The sequence below is a fragment of the Varanus komodoensis genome, unplaced genomic scaffold, assembly GCF_004798865.1.
Source record: "Varanus komodoensis strain SLA01 unplaced genomic scaffold, ASM479886v1 scaffold1, whole genome shotgun sequence".
Classification (NCBI taxonomy): Eukaryota; Metazoa; Chordata; class Lepidosauria; order Squamata; family Varanidae; genus Varanus; species Varanus komodoensis.
In genome coordinates this window covers 72,044,922-72,058,146 of record NW_025335268.1, presented here as the reverse complement: position 1 = coordinate 72,058,146, position 13,225 = coordinate 72,044,922, and the positions used below count along the sequence as shown (strand labels likewise).

The following is a 13,225-nucleotide window of genomic DNA, read 5'->3' as shown; positions in this document are numbered from 1 at the left end:
GATTCTCTCCAGATTTTTATGGCCCTGTTTTGCATAACAGCCTTAATTGGCTCTAATTCTTCCTTCCTCTTCGCCTTCTCTCCAGTTACCTGCCTTCTGCTAAAACATCAGAGATCAAACACCCCCTCCCCTGCCACGAGCGATTTACAAGATATTCCCCTGTTACGCATCTGGCAGGCAACGGCCAGATTGTCCTCTGCGGCCTCCCCCTCCGCAACCGTCTGGCTACTCTCAAACTACCCACCAAGACAGCCATGAGAGGTTTCGCTGTTGCTTTGCTGGCATCCCCGGCAAGAGGGCCCAAGGTGTCCCGCTCCCTAAAATCGCCTCGCAGGGGAGCCAGGAGCATGCTGTGGGAAAGGGAATTAGGTTTTCCGGTTGGAAAAGCACATGGTGTCACCAGGCCGTTTGGACGCCTGGGTCTACGTGATGGAGAAGAGGATGGACACCAGTCCCTGTGTCCACCCCTTTGGACAACTGCTCTTTTGAGTGTTTGCTCAGAGTTACTGCGCCTAGAGGACCGTTTGGAATTCTCCAGCTTGCTTGTGAGTGGAGAAACTGCAGGGCTCATCGCAGCGTTTTTCCCGAGGAATGAGAAATTATCCAACAGTTTCCTGGGGCTGGAGTGGGAGGTAATTCAAAATTATCAGTGGCAGGTTCAATGGCAGCAGCTCCATCGGGACCCGTGCCGCCATTTCGCATCCTCTGCAAGGCTCAGAGCCTAATGGCTTCCGCCACAAAAAAAGGACCACAATTCTGAAAGAACTCTGAAAAGTGGTTTTTTCTGGGGGGGAGGCGGTTTCCAGCAGACAGCAGTTGAAAATCTGTATCTCTTTCTGTATCTCCGTCATCTCCATTTCCATTGCTATCACCTCCATCATCTCACCATAGTTTTTCCCTCAGGGTAATATTTTCTGGAAGATTTTGACTCCACTCTGTTTAAAAATAAATGGCCAGTTTTACAACAGAAATTCTTGCCTTTCCATTTTCGACTCCTGCACTTAGCAACTCATGGCCTTGGTTGGTCCCCAGGGCCTTTTCATCTGCTCCCTAAGCATAACTCCTGAATTCCAAGGATCTCCCTAGAAAGCACGTCGGCTTCTTTGCTCCTCATGCATCCTGAAATTCAGCAAAAGTGTTCCTTAACTCATGCTCCTGGCAAAGCTTCTTATGCTCCTTGCACAAAGCATCTAATACAACAGCACAGCTCCCTTATGTATCGCACTCTGAAGGCCGAAGCAGAGGAGATGCTCTTCATCTGTTTGGCAAGTGTAAGACTGCCTTTGCTTTTGGGTTTTTCAAACAAGTTGCATAAAGAGGCTGTAAGCGCACCAAAAGGCTGCAAAACTTCATTTCAAAACTCAGTTCATTTCACTCCAATTTCTTTACAACCTGCATTTGAAAGGAAACGTGCGCATTTCTTGTGCATAAGTGCATGGTTTCTCCCCATGGACTAATGCATGAACATCCATCTTTTCTTAATAAAATGTGCATTTGAACGCGCACTGTTTCAGAGTAATGTGTATTTCTTCGAAGCTTGCATTTTCCAAACATGGTTAACATTTCAGAAGTGTCTGGAAAGAGATGCAGGGGATGCTCCGGTTTGCGACTGGGGTTGCCAATATGGCAAGTGCAGATGCTTAGTGAACGCAGTAAGATTTTTGTACATCCCTGTTCAGATGTGGAGACCTGATCCATGTTCAGGATCAGGGGTTAACACAGAAACATTGAAACAGAGCGAGTCAGAAGGGGCTTCCCAGGCCATCCAGTCTGACCTCCGGCTCCAGCCGGCTCCGCTTATGCCATGCCCACCATGTGTATGTCCAGCCTATCCTTGAACACCCTCACCGAGGGGGTAGAAGAGGTTTAATGCTTTGTCTTGTAATGTTACAATGCAACGTTCTTCCCACTGGGGAATGCACTGATTATAACCCTGACGGGCCACTGACTGGGACTCCGCAGCCACTTTGGGCCACCTGGATAAAATGGAAATGGTGCCTCCTTTGCCCCACACGTCACTGAAAAGTGTTGACTTCTGTCCCCACCTTGGGGAAACTTGCCCCAGAGACGTATGCTTTTGTAGGGGGAACATGCCCATGGAGAAGTTGCGCAGGGGGAAATTCAGATAAGCACTAGTCAGAAGCTCCAGCCGGAGCTGAGACCTCCTGGAATTGGGGTCCCTTTCATTCTAGCAGGAATGCTGGTGTTTCTGAGCGTCCTTGCTTTAGAGGATCATCCCATCCCAAGCTGCCTCCTCGGTCCTCTGCTGGCCCCTTCCGCCTTTGTGTTGTTTCTGCAACTTCACTGGATTGTCCTGAAACCCGCTTGCCACCCTCAGGATCCACCCCAGCAGGCAGAGGGCCCTGTTGGACTGCTTGTCCTGGACTGAGTTTCAGCTTCAGATGCCCCCCAAATATCACCTTAAAATGGACATCTTTTTGCTCACTTGTTCATGTCTTTCATGTGAAAATCGCTGGTGCAAGCCAAGACATAGGAACTCAGGAGTGTGTAAGGCACCCGAGTACATCTGCAACCCATACGATGCACCAGTGAGGGCCAGGTGGCTAGACCTCTTGACGTTTGGGGCTTCGGCTTCTTGCAACTCCAGCCAGCATGGCCAAAGGCCAGGGATGCCGGGGCTGCGACCCAGAACTGGCTTATTTATTTCTTTACAACGCCTGCATGCTGGCCAGTTGTGTGACAGCACCTCCGGGCAGCTCCCAGTCCTAAGAGAAAGCACAATAAAAACCAATTACAACATATTAAAATGCAATGTTAATAAAATATGGATAAAAACACAAAACAGAAGCTTGAGTAGCATTAGTGTTTTATATATATATATATATATATATATATATATATATATATATATATATATAATTAATTAAGGAAGGTCTTTGCCTGGCTTCAAAAAGACTACAAGGAAGGTGCCAGGTGGATCTTCTTGGGGAGAGCATTCCAGATATGGGGAGCAGCTGCAGAAAAGGCCCTCTTCCCAGCAGCCACCCCTCCCTCTTCCCTAGGGGATGGCTCACGCAGGAGGGCCCCCTGCATAGATCTCAAAGGCCAGGTAGACTTCCTGCCCACCCCAATGTACACGACCCATTTGTGCCAACAGGCGCTCGGTGTGGAGTGGAACACCTGGCGTGAGCCCTGTGGCTTGAACCACTCATGCTTTTCCTTTCCTTTGAAGTTCTCTCGCGCTTTCCATGTGGCTGACCCACAGCTCCATAACTGGACTCCTTCATACACAGGACCTTGGTGGTGCCAGAGAGCAGGAGATGCTAGGAGAGGAGGCGTAGAGATTTAGACTGGAGTCTTAGTTTCTCTTGTGAGTAACGAGTCACCTCCCCCAGAAACGTGCTTGTGCCGGCGAGCCTCGAGTCTTCACGGCGTATTCCAGAGACTGCCACGTTGCATGAGTGATGCCGAGCACCCCCCCACGGCCCCCACTCTGGGGGAACCCTCCCCAGCACGGCGCAGCCTCAGGAGCCCTTGCACTGCCATGCCCCTCCTCGGGTCTACATCGCATTCTCTCCCCTCCGCCCCGATTGCTGCTTTCTGTAGAAGGAGGTGGCTGTGAAGCAAGAGGCATTCCCTCCGGTGCCTCCAGTGTCACTCTCCCTCGCTTGGCCTGCCTCTGTCATCATGCCTCTCCACTTCTGCTCTTTCCCGTGTCCCTGCAGCTGGTCCTGAAGACGTACAATGTCCCTGAGTTGTCAGACGGCGTCAACTGCACCTTCGGGGACTTGTCGGAAATGGACGGCGTGGTGATGGGAAACCAAATTACTTGCCAGTCTCCGGCTGCCAAGGAGGTGCCGAAGATCATCACCGAGAATGGTGAGTCCAAGTTCTGCTGAAGCCAGATGGCTGCCCCGGAATCAGGGGTCAGCGGGTGGGCAGGGCAGATTCGTGAGGACCCAGGCGGCAGGACCCAGGCTGGACAGAATCGAAGCACTGTCAGAAGTCAAAGAGTCAAGTGGAATAATGAGTCCCGGTTGTAGTCACAGAGCAGGCCAAGGTCAGGAAGCAGGAGTACATTGGAGGACATGGAGGAAGGCAAAGGTGTGGTCAGAAGCAAGCCAGAGGTCAAGAGCCAAGTAGCAGCAGAGAAAGGAGCAGGTACCTTAGGGTAGGATAGCTAGCTGGGGTTCAGGAGCAACAAGGCAAGGCAAACAGGAAAAGGAGAAGCAGGGAAGGGCAGGGCAAGGCAGCAAGGCAGGGCAGGGCAGCAAGGCAGGGCAAGGGAAAGTAGGAAAAGGAGAAGCAAGGAAGGGCAGGGCAAGACAGCAAGGCAGGGCAGGGCAGCAAGGCAGGGCAATGCAAAGCAGGACAAGGTGAAACAGGGAGGGGCGGGGTGGGGAGTAGGTGAAGGTCCAACAAGATGGAAGTGCAGGAAGAAACTCCAACACATGCTGCTCAGGCAGCTTCTGTTTTTATATAGCTCTTTCCCCAGGTGGTGCTCATCAAGGGCCTGGCAGCTGCAGCCGGGTCTGAGACTAGTCCTGCAACTACCAGGGTCATTATTCTGGTGCTTGCCAAGCAGATGGAGCCCCAGAGTTGCCCAGATGCTGACACTTACCCAGAATAAGGGATGTGCAACACTGGAAAAGTCATTCCATTTCTGTTTGATGGACTTGTGGCACTTTTCTGACCTAACAGCCAAAAGCAGGGGTAGTGGGGTGCAGCTTCCTCAAAAATGCTCAAAATATTTTCTTAAATTGGGATCAAGAACTGCATCTCTCTACAGCCACTTGCACAAAGTGGGCTCAGACTGTGAGATTCACATAAATGGGTCGGTGCAGCTTTTAATCACACATAAGCAAATTTGCATGCGATACTTCTAATAGAAGACATGTGCCATTATCAAGGTCTACCTCAATAGGATTAGTGAGATGCAGCAATCTTCTACAGTACGTTGAGAAATAAATAGCCACTTTAAATTCGCTCACATTTTGCATTTCAAACACATGCCTCCACTCTGAAATTTGCACACACTTCCCCAGTTTTTTGATTTTAAAAATACAAGGGTTTGGCCCGTCAGTATTCTGTCCCAACTCACATCTGATTAAGTCAATGCCAGTGCAGAGTTGACAGAATAGAACCCGCAGGCCAGGCCAAGAGAAGCCATCTGTTTTTCATCCTTCCCAGGTTCCTCATACATCCTCAGCCAAAATACTTTTGATCTGATGCAATGGATTTATAAGGTGCTTAAAAGTGCCATTGCTGGAGGATGACAAAACGGTGGTCCTACTTGGACATTTCTGCATGGCTTAACAGCCTGTTGACATGGTCTGTGCCATCAAGTCATCTCTGACTTATGGTGTCCCTGTGAGTGAAAGCTCTCCAAATGTTCTATCCATGAGAGACCTCTCATCTCTTGTAACCTCAGGACTGTGGCTTCCGTGATGGAATCAATCCATCTTCTAGTTGGAATTTCTCTTCTTCTGCCTTCCGTGATGGAATCAATCCATCTTCTAGTTGGAATTTCTCTTCTTCTGCCTTCAACTTTCCTTAGCATGATGGTGTTCTCCATCCAGCCTATCATCAGGTAGAAGCAATAGGCAAAACCCAGTTAAAATAAGTACAACAGAAGAAATACTAAAACAAAATGACAACAAGAAGAAGACCTTTAGAGACTTAGCTATAGCCATGCAAAGTTAGCCACCATAAAAATATCTTAATGTTTGAAGATGGCAAAATGAACGTACGTTATGAGCATTTACCCAGGTAGCATCTCAGAGAAAATGATATGTGGTTTAAGTCCATGCACATCTGAGCTTGTGAGTCACAGAAAAAGAGCAACAAAAATGTACAAAAAGGCATCCTTTTGACAAACAGGCATAACAAGGCTGTAATCGAGGGGAGAAAATGTGTGCTTTCCAAACGAATGCATATACAGTGCATGTTTTGGGGAAATGTATACACATGAAAAATGCCCAAATCTTGAAAATGTCGATAAGCTGAGTTCTTGCTGATTTGTGCATCCTGACTGAGCACACCCCAAAGATGGTGCTGAGACCTATTCACATGAGGTGAACTTTGAGTAGAGCCTGAAAGGCTGAGGAGGCTGTGGAACCAGGTAGAAGCTACGGGAAATCCGGTTGCCCACAAACTCCGTGGCAGGTCCTTTCCAATATCCTGAATTTAGCTGAGGACACATTCAGTGTGACTCAAACCAGCTAATGGGCTTCCATCTCTAAGACAGGTTACGGTTTGTCCCTCTCTCCCTCCCTTCCTTCCTTCGCTAAGAAAATTGGTGTAAAATTGATTAGAGCGAACCGGTACACAAATGCATGTGATCATCATGGAATTTCTGCAACAACCCCATGATTTCTGGGTGTCCAGTTTGTGCCAACTGTACAAAACACAAGATTTGTGCAAATCTCAGAATCTGTGCAAATGCCCTTATTGTTCTAAAAACGATGCATGAACTGTGGTCCGTCTTAGAAGTGGAAGCCCAGAGGGGAAAACCCAACTCAGACCGCTTCCGATTGTCAAATCAGAAGTGGGCAGCTGAGCTTCCCAGGGTCAGCACACCGATAGCCACCTCTATGAAATACGAAGGATCTCGGTGAGTTGATAAAGCCATCAGAGGTGGACGGACAGCCGCAGTGCGCACAAGCAACGAAATGTATGCAGGAATGTGTGCGCGTGTATGTGAACATGTCGCGATGAGTTGCTGTCAAAGTCTCTTTGGCATGATTGATTAATGGCGCTCTCAGGTGAGGAAGAATATAATAGAGGGGGAGCAGGGCAGGCGGGTCAAAGTTTTGCATTAAACATGGGCACCTTCCATTAGGAAAGGCGTGCAATTACGCCTTCCTTGAAGCAGCCCCATCTGTGGGGCAGGAGGGAGGGAATGAGTCCGTGGCCCATCCCTGCTGGAGTGGAGTGGCTGGGATAAAGACGGGGAGGGGCTGTAAGCCAACAGGGCTTTTGCGGAGCTCGGGCAAATCCATCTCCCCTTCTACTGCACTCGCGTTCTTCAGACCCAAGTTCCTTTCATCCTCTTTCTGCATCAGTTTGTGAATATGCATTTTTAAACAGGTTCACATGAAAATTCATATTTTTCGTATGCCTTACGTATGCCTGGGCATGGAAATGTGCGTGTGTTTCCCCGCAAATTTATACATTTTTGCAAGTTATTTCCCTAATCCATGCTTATTTCTGAGCCCCCTCGCCCTCACATGCACATTTTGGTGTGCGTTTTCCTCCCGCACGTGCATTTATGAACCCGGGTTTTCCTAATGTGCACCTTTCTCTTTGAATTATTTTGACCACGGAGCTGCACCACCAGTTTCAGAGAAGTGTGACACTTGAAGGAGAAAACACTGATTGCATGTTAGTTGAGGACGCATGGACTGGGTCCGTTCATGCTAAAATGCGAGCCAAACAAGTTTCCCTGTAAAACTAGCAGGAGAGGTTGGAAAGGGGAAATGAGCTGTGGAGATCCATTAGAACAAGGATGGGCAGACTTGGGGGCTGGGGGCTCATGGGGCAATTGGGAACTGCCCCCCAAATGGCTGCTATGGTGGGGAGACCATAACTTAAGTGCAGATGCTGATGGCATCTATGCCAGACACACAAAGAAATCTTCTTATGAATATGCAATGAATATTCGTCTTCTTTCATAGCGCTTGGGTGCCCTTTTTCAGAAGCTCTAGGCCTCCCAGCCAGTTCCATTGATCGATTCTGATTGATCGAATTGATCGAATGCCCCATTGATCGATTCTGATTGATTCGATTGCTCAAATGCCCCAGCCCAGTGACTGATGAAACGACCATCGTTTTCTCTTCCTTCCAGGAGATCACCACATCGTCCAACTGCAGCTCAAATCCAAGGAAACAGGCATGACCTTTGCCAGCACCAATTTTGTCTTCTACAACTGCAGTGTCCACAACTCGTAAGTCTCACCCCTCTGCTAAAATAACAGGCAGCCTGGTGCCCTGCGGATGCCTTGGGCTACAGGTTCTCTGTATTGGCCCTGCTCACTGGAGCTTGTGAGAAGGATGGAAAAAGTCTGGAGACCACCAGGTTGTCCTCCTTTGTCCGAGTGCATTTGGCTCTACCGTTCTGAGGGCTGCTCTCTCTTGTGCTGCAAACCCCACCGAACCTGTCCCCAATGACCAGAACAGGTGGTTCCAGGAAGCCCAGCAGTGTCGGCAGGTGGCTTCCAAGGCCTGACCCATATGTCCTGGTTATGAAGGTCCTATTGTATAAGCTGAGCTGCTGCAGGTTGAACCTGGAACCTTCTACAAAGGCAGGGTTAGGATGGACAGGTAGCGCTGGGACAAACCAGTGAACTTTGTCCCTTCTTTAAAAAGGTCAAAGCCAGGGAACTTCTGTATTCATTTGTTGCTCAGTTGTAAAGTCATGCCTGGCTCTTTGCAACCCCCATGAACAACATTCCTCCAGGTTCTGCTGTCCTCCACCATCCCCCGGAGTCCACCCAAGCCCACACCCACCGCCCCAGTGACCCCATCCAGCCACCTCATCCTCTGCCGTCCCCTTCTCCTTTTGCCTTCAGTCCTTCCCAGCATCAGGCTCTTCTCCAGGGAGTCCTTCCTTCTGGTTAGGTGGCCAGAGTCTTGGAGCTTCAGCTTTAGTACCTGACCTTCTAAAGAGCAGTCAGGGTTGATCTCCTCTAGGACTGACTGATTTGATCTCTTCTGTATTCATATGTAAGTATAAATCCCAAGCATAAAATATAGGCATCCCTAAGCATAACATATCTTTACTCTGGTTAGGAAATTGATGTGGCATCTATTGCAAGCAGAGGCTGCATAATCAGAAGCAGAAGGTGCATGCGAGAGACTGCAGCTTGAGGGCAGAGGGGATGCTGTCCCTGTAGGCGGTCCAAGTCTGTCCCAGTTGCGACCCCCGGCATCTCCAGGCAGGGCTGGGACTGGGCTCTGTATCAATGGCTTGACTGAGGAGCAGGCCGTGCCCCATGCTCCTGTGCACAAATAGGGCAGACCCACGGCAGACACGTGCTGTGAGCATTCGTGGCTTGCTCAGGCAGTGGGAGGCAACTTGCCGCCCTCCAGATTTTCGGCTGATGACTCCCAGCAACAATAGCCAGCCTGGCCAATGGCGAGGAATCATGGGAGTCGTAGGTCATGGCGCCTGGAGAACCAGGGGTTGCCCTGCCCCGGCACCTGCTTCTTGTGTGCTTCGTTGCCGCACTGTTGCCGCCCCAATTCCAGGCACATGTCCCTGCCATGCGCAGCACAGTCCGAGATGCATCAAGAAGAGGCATGGGCTTCATTCTGTCAAGCTCCAAGTTGCGCCAAGTGCCAGAGCTGCATTTCCACTACCTTGCCGAGCAGCCACTACGGGTCGATGCAGGGAAAAGACGCCCCTGCATGGTTTCGGTAGCCCAGAGAAGCTGGTGTTTAAATATGTATGGTGTGTTTTGCTTTCCGACTTGACAAAATATAATACCCTATCCATTTTTAATTTGATTTATCAGAGTGAGAGCTTGTTATCAATTTAAAGAACAGCAGCATCTAAAGGGGATTGAAATAGAGAGATTTCCTGAGCGGGAATGCGGTTGAGTTGTGCCTGAATTTGCATCAGGCATAGCAAATAGAAATAGCCCAGAGAGTTCCCAAATCTTTTTCTTAATATTATTCAGAGGATTGTACAGCTCTGGTGTTAATGGAGGATTTTTTTCCTGATGTGTAGAGGCTGGCAAATGAGTTGCAGCAGGTGTTTATAAGCAAGGCAGTCAGCAATGATAGGGAGAGAGGCCTTGAACCTGGGAATTTACTCTCTGGTTTCAGAGCCCACATGTTTCTAAGCATTCCATGAGGACTAGGACCTTAGCACTTCTAATTCCATTTTTAGCTGAAATTGCTTTGATCGTCAGTGCCAGGATGGCAGAAACCCAGGGCTGTTAATCAACCCCACCTCACTGGGAGGCCTGATGAAGCCCCCTGAGAGCTATAAGGGGCCCTAGCCATTCTCCCCCAACCAACAATCATTTCTTTATTATTATTATTATTATTATTATTATTATTATTATTATTATTATTATTAACATTTCTATGCCGCCCCTTGCCGAAGCCTCGGGGCGGCTTACAACACAATAAAATACATTGAAATACTTTTTACCATTTTTCATGCATTCTATTTTCATGCATTTTAAATGGTAGATTAGATTTCTTACTGAGAATAAAAGCTTTAAACTAAACTATGCTGGCATTTCTTGCATTTTGGCCTGTGATGCGGTGGCCAAGAGGGCGAACGCCACCCTCTAGCCAGAAGTGTGGCTTCTAGATCGAGAGAGGCGTTACTGCCACTCTGTATGACTCTGGTGCGCCTGCAGCTGGAATATTCAATTCTGGGCCCCTCATTACAAGAGGGATATAGCCAGGTTGGAGTCAGTGCAGCGTAGGGCCACAAGGTTGGTGGCCGGTTTGCAGGGGATGCCGTGTGAGGCGAGACTGAGGGAACTGGGTCTCTTCAGCCTGGGGAAGAGGAGACTCCGAGGGGACCTGTTAGCGACATGCAGGTACGCAAGGGGCTGCCACGCAGAGGTGGGTTGTGACCTTTTTTCTCCTGCAGTGGAGGACAGGACATGCTCCGAGGGAGCCAAGCTCAGGGAACCAAGATTTAGGCTGGATGCCAGGAAATAGTTCCTGATGGTTAAGACCCCCAGGGTATAGACAGGGTTTGCATCGGTGAGGGCGTTCACGTCCAAGAGGAAGCTGGACACGCACATGGTAGGCATGTCATGAGTGGAGCCGGGGGTCAGACTAGATGTCCCAGGAGGCCCCTCCTGACTCGCTCAGTTTCTATGTTTCTGTCCCCTTTGCCTTCAGACCCACCTCTGCGCTGGAATCTCCCAAGGGAAATTTAGCCCTCGAGGTGAATGAAGAAATCACCCTGATTAAGTGTATGGAAGGTTTCTGAGGTCACAGGGAACAACCAGACTCCAGAGATAGTGACTCCCCCCACCCCACGCCCCGCTTGGAACAACCTCCCCGTTGCAGCCCACCTGGCAGCAAGTTTGGCATCTTTTCGGTGCAAGGTTAAGAAAGCCCTTTATGCAGAAGCCTTTAAAGAGCGACTGGGTTATCCAGGGGCTTGAGAGATGACCCATCCCAAGAGCTTTTCCTTTACAGGGTCATTCTTCACCACACGTTTTTAGCTGTTTTACAACTTATTAATGTTCTTTCTTTCTTTCTTTCTTTCTTTCTTTCTTTCTTTCTTTCTTTCATCTTGTTTTATGGATTGCTATCAACCACTCAGAGTGCTTTGGCTATGGGGTGGGAGAGACATGAAATAAATAAGTAGTAATAAAAATTGCAATAGTAATAATATAATTATTACTCTGCTTTCCTTTAGATGACAGGTAAAAGCTTTTTTGTTCAAACAAGCTTTTGGTTAATTTAATTTATTTAATTTATCTTTCATGTTTTATTGATGGTTATTTATTTAATTTTGGGGTGTTAATTTATTGGTTGTATTTTGTCATGGCGTGAATAGTTTTATAATTTTATTATGTGAGATGGTTCTAACCTATGAATTTGACTGTTTTTATCTGTTTTATCGATTGCATTTATATGCTGTTTTCAGAATTTGCAAGCTGTCCAGAGAAACCTCAGGTTATGGGGCGGCATAGAAGTGGAATGAAATAAATAAATACAGGCATACACTAATACACATTCCAGCATTTGCTTCTTGCAAGTTATTTCCTTTTGTTTCCCCTTAGAAATAATACGTTGGGGTTTTCTCCCTGCTTCGGGGTGGGGGGTTTGCCAAGAGTGTCTGTAGTGCCTCAGTTTCCCTCTCTTCTCTTTTCCATCCAGGTGCTTGTCTTGTGTGGAAAGCCCGTACCGGTGCCACTGGTGCAAATATCGCCACCTTTGCACCCACGAGCCTCTTGATTGCCACTTTCTGGATGGACAGGTCAAACTGCCTGAGGTAGGAAGGCCAAGAGGCACAGGTGTTTCGATGCGTGCTTTCCAGGGCACCCTTCCAAGAGTTGCTCAGGACATCCCTTCCCATGGATGCCTTCTCTATAATCCCCAAACAGGATTAGACAAAAGCATGAAATGGTACATTTAAAAAAAAAGCGCCACTGGATTACTGTTTGTTTGCTTTTGTAAGTGAGTGGGTGCTTGAGAAATTGTGGACATCTGCAGATAATGCACTCTGTTGCTTGTGATTGTGTTCAAAGTCCTGAAGAAGCAATGCTCACATATTTTGCAAGCAGAAATAAAATTCTCCTACATTCCTATCAAAAACAAAGCGTTTGGCCTTTCTGAGGATAATGTGCAAGAGAGGGAGTCAGAGAGAAAGAGAGAGACACCCTTTCAGCATGGGGTGCGGCTCAACGATCCCTCCCGTCCATTCCATGGCAGGAGTTTCCTTGACGGATATTCTCCAACTAAAATTATGCATGCAAGAACAGTCTCTCCATATTGTGTATATCTCAGCTGCCAAAACCAGATACTGCCCTCTTTAATTTGACTGCTCAACACAATTTCAGCAATCGTATTACAAAATCTGAAATTACTAATTTTGAAGGAAGATTTTGTCACTGACCTTCAAATTGGGGGAAAAATGATAAAAAGATTAATCAGATGTTGATAATATACAGACCTTGTTTCAGCTGTAGTTTTGCAAGAATGTTATCAGGAAGCCAAAGCCGAAGTGTCTTGTTCTACTCTGATTAGTTCATATCACTCATTACTTTGATTAAAATCCAAATTGCCAGAGCCCACAAATAGCCCAGACTTTGGAAAGCCACGTTTTGTCTTGTTAAAAATCCTCTGCTTGGCAATAAAGTGAGAATATTTATGCTTCCAGCATTGAACTCAATCAAAACAGGGCTGACGATACGGCGGGATGATTTGTGATGGGAATACTTCACCTTGACGTATAATTTCCCGTTACGGCAGGTCTTGAAAATGGACCCAGCTGGTTTAAAAAAAATTACTTGGCCACTTGCTTTGTTGGAGGAACTGTGATTATTATTTGAGTCAGCAAAAGAGGATGCTTCTCAAAGCTATAAAGGAAGAGCCATGTTAGGTGGGTTATGTAATGTTACCAAGGAGTGCAAAGTTTGCTATGAAAAGGAGGAATTGATGCTGGAGTGGTGCAGGATTAAAACCATGCAACTTTTGCATGATGTTGGATTTGCGGTGCTTCAGTAAGCATGAGAGAAGGTCTGAATTCCTCTTAGCGGTTGCTCTTTCAAGAGCAGTGCTT

General features: G+C 47.7%; 1 protein-coding gene across 5 annotated transcripts in view; it reads left to right on the top strand.

Annotated features, from left to right (window-relative positions):
• PLXNA4 (plexin A4) overlaps positions 1-13,225 on the top strand; it is a 498,163-nt gene that overhangs the window by 357,195 nt on the left and 127,743 nt on the right. For 4 of the 5 annotated variants that reach the window (XM_044428509.1, XM_044428519.1, XM_044428528.1 and 1 more), the window contains exons 6-8: positions 3,687-3,840; positions 7,811-7,907; positions 11,821-11,935. In XM_044428509.1, coding sequence (XP_044284444.1) covers positions 3,687-3,840; positions 7,811-7,907; positions 11,821-11,935 — 366 coding nt within the window. Of the gene's footprint in view, positions 1-3,686; positions 3,841-7,807; positions 7,908-11,820; positions 11,936-13,225 lie in introns of all 5 variants that reach the window. The other variant, XM_044428501.1, reaches the window with a different exon arrangement.